Source organism: Coffea arabica, chromosome 2e (genome assembly GCF_036785885.1).
Source record: "Coffea arabica cultivar ET-39 chromosome 2e, Coffea Arabica ET-39 HiFi, whole genome shotgun sequence".
In the NCBI taxonomy this organism is placed as follows: Eukaryota; Viridiplantae; Streptophyta; class Magnoliopsida; order Gentianales; family Rubiaceae; genus Coffea; species Coffea arabica.
Genome location: NC_092313.1, coordinates 1227353 through 1241439, shown reverse-complemented (window position 1 = coordinate 1241439; position 14087 = coordinate 1227353). Strand labels below are relative to the sequence as shown.

General features: G+C 36.0%; 2 protein-coding genes across 2 annotated transcripts; both read left to right on the top strand.

Annotated features, from left to right (window-relative positions):
- The first annotated feature begins 6469 nt into the window (after nt 1-6469).
- LOC140037162 (uncharacterized) lies at nt 6470-7957 on the top strand. Its single transcript, XM_072081356.1, has 2 exons — nt 6470-7088; nt 7182-7957. Exons 1-2 carry the CDS (start codon nt 6843-6845, stop codon nt 7605-7607), a joined length of 672 nt encoding a protein of 223 aa, XP_071937457.1. The 5' UTR covers nt 6470-6842; the 3' UTR covers nt 7608-7957.
- A 3065-nt stretch (nt 7958-11022) lies between these two features.
- On the top strand, nt 11023-13448 carry LOC113729934 (pentatricopeptide repeat-containing protein At3g49240, mitochondrial-like). Its single transcript, XM_027254276.2, has one exon. It carries the CDS (start codon nt 11204-11206, stop codon nt 13205-13207), a length of 2004 nt encoding a protein of 667 aa, XP_027110077.1. The 5' UTR covers nt 11023-11203; the 3' UTR covers nt 13208-13448.
- The last annotated feature ends 639 nt before the right edge of the window (nt 13449-14087 follow it).

Here is a 14087-nt window from a genome sequence, read left to right as displayed (position 1 = left end):
TCTTTTTCTTTTTTTTTTTTTGTCAAAATATAGCTGCACCTGCACTCTTGACCTTTTCTAAACAGAAGTCTAGAAATTCGACTTTTATAAACCTAATCCGGAAGAAATCTCAAAAGCTGCACCTGCACTCGGAGAGTTTACTTTTGCATCCGTCTCCGTCAAATATTGGCCCCATTTTACAGAAACAGTTCCCAAGCAGACTTTGCTCTTCAGTTTACAATATACCATCGTCAATTCTATGGTGCAGAATCAACTCCTTATAGGGAGATAAAACGTGAAGCTACAACGAGACAATCACTGAAATTAAGGCGTCTTTTGTAGTTGACCCTATGAACTAGTCTATATATTGGCAACCGGCTGTGTCAGTCTGAAAGGGAATGGCTGGACGGCCTGCGGTGCTATCAAATCTTGGTGGTCTTGTGGTCCACAATACTCCGCATAAATACGCACCAATGGGGTGAAATGGGAGGACCAAGGAGCATAAATAAATCCAGGGTTACAGAAAATTTTTCATAGTTCCTCAAAATATTAAAAATTAGTGCTTATATTCTCGTAAAATTAAACCTTGCCACCAGGATTTTTTGAATCGTTTTATATCCTCTTGAAATGTTCCTTATGAATATTTGACTTTACGTGAAATCTTTTATAAAAATGAGGATGCCTCTTCATGACTTTTTTACTAATTTTGCCTCCTCAAACATACATAAATCTTTTCTACTACCAACTATATATACAGATACAAAAATTTAAGTAAGCATTATTAAAATTGTTAAACATCAAGTAAATAGTTCAATATGGTATTCAGTGTTCGATTATCTATATCATTTTTAAAAAAGTAGGATAGCTAAATATCGAAAGTACAAAAAAATGCTCCGAATTATATATTTAATTATGGAACACTTGTTATAAAATTAATAAACAAGTGAAGAAAATTATGATAATAGATTGTAACTAATATTTATGGAAATTTGTACTCAAGCTTAATTGTTACTTGTTGCCAAAAATAATGCATCAAAATGTAAAAACATATTACTGTATGTTATTACATTTAAATGTGCAATTGTATAAAATCAAGTTCAAAATAGTACACTACTAAAAAAACTTGAACTTGAATTCTAGGTTGTTGAGTTGTTGAAAGTTGAGTTGCAATTTGAATCAAACTTATTTTACCTTTCTTTCCTGAGTTCAATCAGATAGAGCATAATCAAGCTCAATTAATTCAACTTAATCAACTCAATCAAGTTTCATCAAGCTCAATTCAAATCAATTGAGTTTAGTCGACCCCAATCAAGTTTAAGTAATATAAACTAATATTTTATATATTTTTAAACAAAGGACATGATAGATATTTTATATCAATGAATATAATATTTTATATATTGTGTAAGAATCGAAAACAACTTAAAAGGGGGTGAATTAAGTTGATTAAAATCCTAATTAAGTCATGGGCACTTTTTGTTCAATATGAAATTTACCATCTTTTCTAAGTGATCACACAATGAATCAATTAATGAATGAACAAAATCACTTGAGAGAAGTAGAAGAGATAAGCAATGTAAAGATCACAAACGTAATAATAAGTAAATAAAAAGGAAAGAATTGCAAATCAATTAACTACCCAACTCCTCTTGAGCTTGTAAATTAATTCAAACAAGCTTCTTTAAATTGATGAATTACAATCACTCTTGTGTACAAATGAAGGTTCACCTCCTCCTTGCCCCGAACTCCACTCGGTCAAATTAGAAAGTTTTACTATCCCTCAGGACAAATCTCACAGAATTATACTCATGAAATATTTACTCACAAGTGAAAAGTTTACAATGAATTTCACACCACTAAGACTACAAATCTTTCTTGGAGAGTGTTTTCTCACTAAAATTAAAAACTACTCTAAATCTTTTGTATTTTCAGTGTGCAAAAATTATTTGAAATTTCTAATCATGCTCTATTTATAGGAGACAAAGAAAGTGCTTCATTAATGCTTCAAACGGATAGAAAGTAGCTGAAAAGTCAACTAGCCGTTGGAGTATCGGACGTCCGGTAGTCTGGTTTCTTGCGTCTGACAGTAGGCAGTGAGTTTGAAAAATCTTCTTCAATTCTATCGGACGTCCGGTGCTTGCGTCCGAAAGCAGACAATGAGTTAGAAGGAATATCTCAATTCTATCGGACGTCCGGTATTGTCTTTGTAAGCGTCGGACAGATTTCGTCAAATTTGAACGATCCTATCGGAAGTCCGATACTTGCGTCCGATTGAAATTAGTGAGTTAGGGGGAATGTCTTATTTCCTTCAGACGTCCGAACCAAGCGTTCGACAGCTTTCAGCAGCTTTTATCCCTTTCATTTGCACTTGATCTTTGAATCTGATTTGCTTCATAACTGAAAATATTTCTTGAAAAGATATTAGTATTATCCATTGTTTTGTAAACATCAAAATATAGGGATCAAGATCAACATATTGAAGCGCAATTGAGCTTGTTTATATTCGATGAATTTTTGGGACTCACGTATTAGATTTAAACTCGAGCTTTTCAAGTTGTTCGATCTATTTAAACTCGGTCAATAGGAACTTAAGCTCACGAGTAATTCTATCGAGTTCAGTTTATTTACACCCTTAATTACACCTAAAATGCCTATCATATTTTTAAAAATTTTATGTTACCAAGTGCAAAACCACTATAACCTTTTTTTTATAATAGATAAAAATTAATATCACGGGTAGTTAAAGAAACTATTCTAGTAAAAGTACATAGTGCGAAGTTTCACTCAGTTTGCTTCACATTACATGTTGTAGAAATACATTTATATTTGGTATGAAAAATGAATAATCAATGATGCAATAATGGGGCAGTTAGAATAAAATTTTAATTTTGGATATAAGTAGGTATGTCAATGAATCAAATCTTATCTAGATTCAATTTAGACCCAATATACTTGGATAAATTTTGGGTTTAATTTCTCAAATTCAAATTCTATCCAAATTCATACCCTATTAGAGAGTCATGGGTTTGGTATAATCTAAGTTTTTACGATCCATACCTAAATACAGATGTAAACTAGATCATACACAGATTCGTGTATAAATTATACACACACACGCATACGTTAATACACATATACATACATATATACAGTCTAATATTCTATAATTATTGGATCAAATAAATTAAGATTTTATGACTATTAAATTGAAAGATATGCTCTTAATATAAAACAAACACCACCTAATTTTGCCCATCCATCATTTATTAACTAAACACATTGAGAAAACAAATCTAAAGAGGAAGGAACAACTGCGCCATTCTCCATTCCGCTCTGCTCTCAACTTTTCTTCCTTCATAGGAAGAAAATATTGGTTTTAAGTCAATATCTCCTTTCCTCTTCCTTTGTTCTCCCTTTCTCTTTATTCTTATTTTTATTTAATAAAGTTTATCTTAAGGTATCATAGTGAGAGTTTTCTTCTATCCCAAGCCATCCTGATGAGGGTTTTGTTTAGTTTTTATTTTTTTGTTATTTATTTTCTCAGATTTAAGAATTTTTCAGATCTATATGCTAAATCTAAAATTTCTTGGGTCTTCTCGTCAAATCTCAATAACAGTTTTGAACTTGAACCAGTTAGATAACAATATATAAGGGAATATACATGTATAGATATCTATGTAGTGGTTCGTTCAATTGGTCAAATTTGATAATTTGTAATTTACAGTATAATTTTTTATATTTTGTAACTATATTAAATTGTATGATTTTTGAGATCAAATATATCTGTGACATGTTCAATGTATTTTCTGCCATTAGTACATATTATTTTGTCAAGCAAATAGTGTTGGATGATTTTCATCTCTATTATTAATAATATTGACTTATGTTTTATCAAAAACAAAAAAAAACATGCTCATCTATTGTATGCTTCTATAGATGTAGATGAAGTTTTGAAAATAAATAGAAGTAGTTGATCATAGTTATTTCTTTGAATTTATAATATTGCATTCAACTTATTAAATGTTAATTTTATTATTTGAAAATAAAAATTAGATGGTATTTATGTTATTTTTTCAACTCCATATATATTTTAAAATATTTTTACTTTAGTTCTTCAATGTATGTTCAAAAAAGTAATCAAGAATACCCAAACTTATGAAAATACATATTTAGATGTACTTTTTCAGATCCACAAGGGTCTCTATATCTAATTAAATATAATGGATCTAAATTTGGATTAAAACGATCTAACCAAATGTTATCCGCCTAGACATAAGTAACCTAAATACTATTGGCTAACTTTTCCCTCTTATCAAATATGTCCCGAGATGATGATACAAGGATCATATATATTCAAGAAACGACAAATTTAGTGCAAATAATTGAACTAATCATTAGGCTTCAATGCAAATCAACTTATAAATTAGTAAATTTTAGTATAACCAATATATATAAATTTTAGGTATATTAAATAATTAAATTTATCCAAATAAATTGGAAACAATTCCGTTGTAGTTGTTTACAGTTCCTTGTAATTTTTTCTCCATATTTATTTTAAAATCCTTGTGTGTTTGGATTGAAGATTATTTCACTTTATTTGTACCTTATTTACACATACTGATTTGCTTGCATCATCAACACATTTTCCAATTACGTTTTTATCTTACATACATCATATCAGAAAAAGTACTATAATAAAAATATCTCAAGACAGCCGCGGCGGCCAACACAACTTGCTCAATTTGTAAGAACCAAAGTGGATCCTTGCAACTGGCTCACAACTTTACAAGATCTGCCAGCCAAACCTCGGACTGATTCTGATCGTTGATTTGAATTTCATTATTAATTTCAAATGAAATCCAAATTAATGGCTGCACCAATCTAATGAAATTCATGTCGGCGGCTGAGATTTGCCTTAGGTATGCTGGGTCGATTTTGACCGTTAAAAGTTGTCTGCTCCACATCCAATAAAAATCACTTCTTTACAAAAGATAATAAGTGATGATATGTAAATAGTCGCATGATTTCAAAAACATATCTTAACTCTTGACCATACTCAAATTTGAGTTCACTCAAACTTGAATTTTTTTAAATAAAAAAAATGTAATTGAATTCAAATTCACTCAACCTTAAATTTTTTCTTTACCCAAAAAAAAAAAGGAATAAAGACAATATCGGTGGGTAATACTATCTAGATTCTAGAGCTAGAATTTTTTTTTAACCCTCCTACCTCATTCGCATCTCCGTCAGAATTTGAACCCTGAACCTAAAAATGGATAAAACTTTAAGAACTCTCCCTCTTACTATTGAGCCAACCCTAATGGTTACCAGAAGTAACATGTTGCTGAATCGGCATGTGGAATAAATTTACGTCTGTATCCAAATATGTATTTACCAATCAGTACTACTTAGGCATCGGTTGGTAATGCTGGCATTTTTTTTTTCTTTAGAAATGAAACAAAACACTTTTACTCTATTATTTTTAAACAAGGATATTAACAATTTCCAATTGTTGTTGCAATAAATGTTAAAAAAAAAAACAGTTAAAAGTCTATATATTTTTGAACCATTTGTACTAGAAGATCTCGTATATTAAATTGGAATATGCTAACGCTGAGTGTTATTTTTGTCCTCCAAAACACATAAAAAATCTCAATCAACTCCCTCATAGTAAAAACATCTCATCTAAGGTCTCCAAAGTAGAAAATCCATTTCAGTTGAGTCCTACCATCATCTAACAATTGGGGTACTTTTCAAAAATAATAATAATAAAAAGGATACGTGCGCCAAACACGAGTGGTAAAAATCAAAATGTCATCACGCTAGCGTCCGTGGGTTAGCAGCGTGGCTTTTGAGTGTTTGAGCAAAGCTCATGCGATGCAGATTGTATTATATTATGATCTGAAAGGTTGAATTTCTCCGATCTTGATAAGAAATATAAAAATGGTATTCATTTACGTTGACTTGCACAAATCTATTAGTAGTAAAATTAATGAGCAGCAATTATTTAAAATTTAAAATTTAAAATTTGGACATGTTCAATTCTCCTTCTCCACGTCTCGAATTTAATACTCGTATACTGTTCTGAGATCCGACGAGTTGATCCGCATGAGCACCCACATGTGATCATCATCTACAGCGTCGTTGACCAATTCTAGACAAAAAAATAATAATAATAATACTGCGAGTATGGATATTATCATAGGGAAAATGGCCATTTTCGTCCCTAAACTTTTTTTGTTCTTCAATTTAGTCCCTAACTTTTATTTTTAGCCAATTTAATACATGAATTTAATTTTCGGATCCAATTAAGTCCTTCTACGGCGGCGCCACCACCTAAAAATAATTTAACTCCTAATTTAATATTAAACAAGGATATTTTGGTAATTTTGAATTATCTCCTCTGCACTGCCAGCCTCCACCACCAACCACCCGCCTCCCCCTTCACGATCGGCGATTTTGAAATGTCAGCAACACCAGTAATCCACACTTTGGCAACAATTTGGCAACCCCAGCGAGGCCCCTGCAATCTCAAGACCCCACCAACGAAGATGAACCACCACCACCACTGCCACCCTAGCAGCTGCCCCTCTCACCACTACCACAGCCACAACCACCGCCTCAACTACCCCAAGAAAACCAACCTTCCACTTGCGAAATTTGCATCGATCCCATAATTTCACCAACCCAATTATTCAAAAGCCCAAACAATGAAAAATGCGGGCCCCACCCATTCTGCAAATTGTCAACCATAACAACTATAGTACCAAAGTTCTTCCATGGCGGTAAAAATCACAAAAGCCTCAAGTCTCCAAGAGTGGAATCCCATGTTTGAAATAGAAGCCTAGCCACCTTAGGCATGCATGTTTAGAGTAGAAATAGGAATTCCCTCTTCCAAACTCACTGACACAATAAGACAAAATCAGAGCATCTCAAGGAAGGCTGAAGAGTTAACGAAGGCAGAGGCAACAGCCAAGTTGAGGGAGCAACGGCGACTAGAGGAGAAAGCTAAGGCTCTGGAGGCACTGGAGAGGAAAAAGAGGATCGCAGAGAAAGCGCAAATGAGGGCTGAATTACGAGCACAGAAAGAAACCGAGCTCATAGACAAGGTAAGAAATTTTGAATTTCCAATTCATGTGCCTGAGTAAGTGTGCTTTTCTTCACTTGGCTTTCCATCAATGACGTTCGTTTGATTTGTCTAGGAAAGGGAGAACAGGTTGAGGAAGAAGAAAAGGAAGAAGAAAAGAAAGAAGGCCGGTGGAGCAGAAGTTCCCGATGGAAACGATATTGGGGAATACACTCCAAAATCTGAAATTGTACCTGGAACAATAAAGGAATCTGAGGTTAAGTATTGTTTTCCTACCGTTACCAAAAGATCTCAAAAACCATCAGTTGTGGTGAAGCAAAGCAAGACAAAATCTATCCCTCCGTCATTTAGGAACAGAGGTAAAAGAAAAATGCAGCAGTGGATGTGGATAATTTTGACTGCGTGGTTGTTATTGCTCTGTTCTTGCTGGGAAACATTGGCTTCTTCTCCAATCTTTCAAATTTTAGGCTGCAGAGCCATAGTAATCCCTCCGCCGGTGGATTACTGGTGTTGTTGGTATATCCAAAATCGCCGATCATGAAGGAGGAGGCGGGTGGTTGGTGGTGGAGGTTGGCAGTGGAGAGGAGATAATTCAAAGTTCCCAAAATGCCCTTATTTATTGTTAAATTAGGAGCTAAATTACTTTTAGGTGGCGGCGCCGCCGTAGAAGGACTTAATTGGATCCGAAAATTAAATTCATGTATTAAATTGGCTAAAAATAAAAGTTAGGGACTAAATTGACGGACAAAAAAAGTTTAGGGACGAAAATGGCCATTTTCCCTATTATCATATTACACGGCTGATCTTTGTTTGAATTGCTTCTCAGTTAGCCCTTGTGGTGAAGCAACTGGTTTATAAAACCAATGTGTTTGTGTGTACAAAATCTTGCAGGCAAATATAGAATAAGAAATGAGTAAATCTTATATACACTATCACAGTTGGATGTACGATACATGTATAAAATTTAAATTTTATATTCAATTTTATATTATGTATCATGCATTCAATGATAAAAGTGTATACACTGTTAGTGTATAAAATATTAATTCATAAAAAATTATATGTCAGCCATTAAAAACTCAAAAGAAAGAGAGGTAGCAAGAAGTGATTTTTTTGTTAATCCCTCTAATTACATTACCGGTCATTATTCTTCTTAAAAATAAGGGTTATTTCTTGCTTCGTAACTAGATCCTATCTTTTTTGACCAAAAAAAAAAACTAGGTCCTAACTTTGGACTGGGATTTGGCTCAGAAATTGAATTCTAGTGCGTGCCCTTGCGCAGGCAAATGCATTTACTTTATCTACACAAGATAGAACCTGAAAAATCCCAAGCAAGGAGAACCTTGTAGAAAACAAACACTAAACTATTACATTTAAGAGTTTAGGAGAAGTATTTTGTTTTCTTTTCTACTAGTATAATATAACAATACCCTCAGGAAAATAAAATAAATTATTAAAAAAAAACATGGTAATAAAGTGGCTGAACAAAAGGGTGACAACAGAAGTAATAAAACGTGATGAAAAGCTAAAGAAGAAAGGTTCGCGTAGCCTGGGTGGGACAGGCTGTTTGGACTTTGCAGGGGTTGATAAATTGATCACATCTTATCCAAGGAAAGTAAAAGGTATTTGCCGGGACAGCCGATATTTTAAGGTGTGATGATGGATGAAGTGTGGCCAAATACATGAACATGAAGCCATCAATCCACCATCAGCTCACCAACACAGACTTCTGGTTGTTTGACTGATACCGGGTAATAAATGGATTGTGGGGGCAGGGACAGACAGTGGATGCTGCTCTGCTGCCGGCGGCGGCACCGACAGTGGATGCTTTTGCTAGCTAGCTCTAAATGGAACTGGATGTCTAGGCCGGCACCGATTCAGCCTCAGCCGCAGCCGTTGATGAATGATGCAATTGTAATTGTAATAGTAGTACATTATGATCGGGGATGCCTCTAACATCTCTGAAGTATTGCTAAAACCGTGGTGCGATTTTTTTTATTTTTAAAAAAAGAAGCATATTAAGACGTTCTTAATTCAGATGTCTACTCTAGCGTCTTTTCTTTTCTTTTCTTTTTTTTTTTAAAAAAAAAATCAAAAAATTTACTAGTATTTATTAAATGAAAAGATGAAATTTATTGTAATCAATTTGTCAATAACAACATGTAAGATTTGAATTCAAGGCATCTTACTCTTACACCTTATAACATCATTTTTCGCTATTACTACCACTCTTATCTAACTGACTTCCTCTAGAGAAGTTGATCACCACATGTTTTGTGATGTTGGTTCAAACCTTATCTCACATCAAAAGTTGTCAATTCTAAGATTCATATGGGTACTTAATACATTCGTATGGTTCGATGGTAGTTCAATGCTTGTCAATTCTCTGTAGATCCGTTGGGTCAGTCCTCTAGTATGGATTAGAGTATGACTAGGAGTAGGAGCAGGTGTTAGATGGTGACAATAGAGACAGAAAAAAGAAAAAACCATTCTTACCCTTTTTCATCTTGGATAAATAAATTTCGACCACCCATCACTAGGGATGCAAACGAGCTGAGTCGAGTTGACTTTTGGCCTAATCGAGCCGAGTCTCCAGTTAATTTTATAAAACTCGAACTCGAACTCGAACTCAACGAGCTCAAAATGTCAAGTTCGAGCTTTAAAAAATAAAAAAATATATAATTATTTTTATTTTTTGAAAATAAATAAAATAATAATTTTTTAACAAAAAATAAAATATTAGAGATATATATGTAATCTTACAATTAAAATAATAAATAAATAAATAGATATATAATCGAGTTCGCGAGCCCCTCGCGAGTCAACGAGCATAATGTTTTTGAGCTCGAACTTGAGTCGAGCTCGTATTCGAGCCGCTCGCGAGAGCTCGAACTCGATCGCGAGCGGCTCGATTTATGAACAGCCCTAATCACATCACATGTGTGTCTAATTAAATAGATTTCTTTCCAAATCTTACTTCTAAGCTTATGTTACAGTTGTAGCCGCAGTAGTAAAAGGGGAAAGTTCCGTAATTTCTATTCGCTATTCGAAAAAACGTTGACATATAGATGTTTATTTCGTTAATCGTACAATAAAGTCGAACTACAATTTCTTTTTATGGCCCGGCAAAGAAAAGTTAGAATCGGCTTTACTTAAAAAAAAAAAAAAAATTATAAACAGGGATTCTCCGTCATTGACGTGACCATAAGTAGTGAATCAAAATTTCACGTTGTTTACCTTTTCTGAATATTTATTCATCCATAAGGTATACCATGAGCATATAAAAGCAAAAAATTCTTCTCTTAAAATTACTTACCACCCCCCTCCCCTCCTCCTCACCAAAAAAATAATAATAATAAATAAAATGACGCAAAACAACTTTCATAAATTTCGAGATACAAAATTATACTGTTGTGAGTTTTGAGTTAGTGAAGATAACATGAAAACAACAACAACAAAAAAAAAAAAAAAATTCAATCAAAGGGTAAACATTATATGGGGTTTACTTTATTTGCCTTAAAATGACTTTTTGTACTAATAATGACACAAAATATAATGAAGATTTCAATGTTCAAAATGATATCACGAACAGACAAGCAATACTTAGACTACACGAAAGTGGAAAATATCCTAGAGAATGAAATGCAATTCAATTGAGTTTGTGACGGTTTACACCTGTAAATAATCAAGGGATCATGAGTTCGAATCGTCAAATAAACATGTTAGAATCACCAAACTACAGGCAAGAGATTATTCAACAATTTTAGACCCCCCTTTCAAAATAAAGCAACACTTATTTGTTATGGCACGCGTTTAAATGAATGTTTTGATGGAGGCCGTAAGCGAAGGATATATATCCAATAACTCAGCTAAAAGCCCATCAAATTGGTAATAGACCGCTTGGCCCACAACACTCGAGCCCCAAGGCCTCCAGAAATTGTCAAAAACCTTACTCATCGTTTCATTTCAGAGGGCTTAGCTTAGCTTCTTCCTTCCTTCCTTCCTTCTCCGACTGAAATGATACGATACCGCTATTAAAATCCTTCTCTGCTAAAACCCCGTTGAAACCCTACCACCCCACCCAATTCTCCCCGTCCCCGACCAAAAATTTGAAAAGATAAAAACAGGAAAAGAATTATGGCTCTCTCGAAGCCCTCATTTCTCCTCCAACTTAAATCCCTAGCCTCCAGAGCTGCTCTCCACTACCATTATAACTACCCAAAGCCTCCACCTTCATTTCTCTCCCTCCGTTTCCTCTCCTTCGCTACGCCGGAGGAAGCAGCCGCCGACCGCCGCAAACGCAAGCGTCGCCTCCGAATTGAACCCCCTCTCTCCTCCCTCCGCCACCAACCACCAGCGCCACAACCCCCTCGCCCTTCCTCCCCTGCGGCCAACCAAAACCCTAACGCCCCCAAACTTCCCGAACCCGTCTCCGCACTCTCCGGCAACCGTCTCAATCTCCACAATCGCATTTTAAAGCTCATCCGCGAGAATGATCTCGAAGAAGCGGCGCTCTACACCCGCCACTCCATCTACTCCAACTGTAAACCCACCATATACACCTGCAATGCTGTCATGGCCGCTCAGCTTCGCCAGGCCCGGTACGCTGATCTCCTCTCCCTCCACCGCTTCATCACCCAGGCCGGAGTGGCAGCCAATATTGTTACCTACAATCTCCTCTTCTCCGTCTACATGGACTGCCGCAAGACCGACACGGCCATGGAGCACTACAAGCAGCTAATCAATGACGCCCCCTTTAACCCCTCCCCTACCACCTACAGAATCCTAGTCAAAGGCCTTGTCGACAACAACAAGCTCGAAAGGGCTATGGAGTTGAAAGATGAGATGCTATCCAAGGGATTGGACCCGGACCCCATCGTATACGGCTATTTGATGTCTGGCCATGCCAGGGATTCCAATGCTGATGGGGTTTTTAATGTGTATGAAGAATTGAAGGAGAAATTGGGAGGTTCGGTTTCTGATGGGGTGATATATGGGAGCTTGATGAAGGGGTACTTTTTAAGGGGGAAGGAGAACGAGGCTATGGAGTGTTATGAGAAGGCAGTAGGCAAAGATTCCAATGTTAAGATGAGTGCGGTGGCTTTTAATTCGGTTTTGGATGCTTTGAGCAAGAATGGGAAGTTTGATGAGGCTTTGAAGTTGTTTGATAGGATGTTGAATGAGCATGATCCTCCCAAAAGGTTGACTGTCAATTTGGGGAGCTTTAACGTAATTGTGGATGGGTACTGTGCAGATGGGAAGTTTAAGGAGGCTGTTGATGTTTTCAATAGTATGGGTGAGAAGAGGTGCTGGCCTGATACTTTATCCTATAACAATCTGATTGACCAGTTGTGTAAGAATAATATGTTGGCTGAGGCGGAGGAGTTGTATAATGGTATGAAGGAGAAGGGAGTGAACCCTGATGAGTATACATTTGTTACATTGATGGATACTTGTTTTGAAGAAAATAGGCCAGATGATGCTGCAGCGTACTACAGGACGATGGTTGAGTCGAAATTGAGGCCTAACTTGGGGGTTTATAACAAGTTGGTGGATGGGTTGGTTAAAGTTGGGAAGATTGATGATGCAAAGTCATTCTTTGAGATGATGGTCAGCAAGCTGAGGATGAATGACGATAGTTATAAATTCATCATGAACGCCTTGTTTGAGGTTGGCAAGCACGATGAGGTGCTTGAAATAATCGGTAAAATGTTGAAGGAAGACCCTACTGATTTTAGCTCGGAGTTGGAAGAGTTTGTGAGAGAGGCATTGGGAAAGGAAGGGAGAGAAACGGAGTTGACTAAGCTTAAGGATGATGTGGAAAGGGAGAAGGCTGAAGCAGCAGCTAGAGAGGCTGAAGCTGCTGCAAAAGCTAAGGCCAGTGCAAGGGCAGCTGTTTCTTCTCTAATACCATCTAAATTGTTCGGAAACAAGCAGGCTAAAGAGGAGTCAGCCACTGGCATTGAGATTGCTCCAGATAGTGTTAGTGGGCAGCTGAAAGCAATGCAAGATCAGAATGTTGGAGAAACTCCTCCAGAGTTGAGTTCTGTCGATGGTACTGTGGAAAAGGAATCACGGGAAGGTGCCAACTTGGAGGCTGCAGAAACTAAAAGTGTTGCTGCAGAGCAGGCAGCAGCTTGAATGTTGAATTAAATGTCTTAATTAGGAAAATATTTTCTATTGTTGGGGCTTTCCTTAATATACTACCTCCAGACCATTAACATACTAGTGTTATTTTCTCCTTCAATCAATTTATCTGTAATTAGTAGCAAGAGGAATGGACGTGTTACATTTTGTCTAGATAACACGGTGGATCTGCTTGCAGTTACAAAATATTCATGTGGAATGTGAGCTGCTTGGGTGAAAAACCGAAATTTCATTACTAGTAGCATTCATTTGTTTCTTATCTTTGACATTGACATGATGATTGACATTTCCTGTAGTCGATTTCTGTTTGTCTACCGGAAACTTGTTCTAAACTTGGCGATGTTAAAGTAAGTAGTAGTCCTTTTAACAACTGTTTTGAATGGGTATTGCTTCTGCAGCTTAGTACATGGACAACCCTTAATACCCTTTTTCACTTGTATGATCAAATGGCCGGCTTTGAAAAAGAAGCTGTTTGTTTTATTTGCATATTTTGCTTTGGAGAAAAGACGATCTCCACAAAACTCATGCAGTGAAGCACATAAAATAAAACTGCCAACCCGTGCAAATCTCAGACTTCGACAGAAATCCACTGGTGTACCCTTGCCAATCTACATAGTCAAGTAATAATCAGGAAAAAGGGGTTTTAGGGGCTTGAAGAGAACGCTACAATTCCTCCAGAAATTTGAGAAACCAAATATTGAAGGTGGTTAACGACCTCACAAATTCATAACACTTCAGACAGAGAAAAGCCATACATCTGCTAATTTCCCTCCAACTGGTTTTCTTCTATTATTCGTTTTCCCCCTCAGTCCGCGCTTATTCAAAAAAACTGTTCGCTATTTACAGAACGTGCGATTTGAAGCAGCGAAAGGCC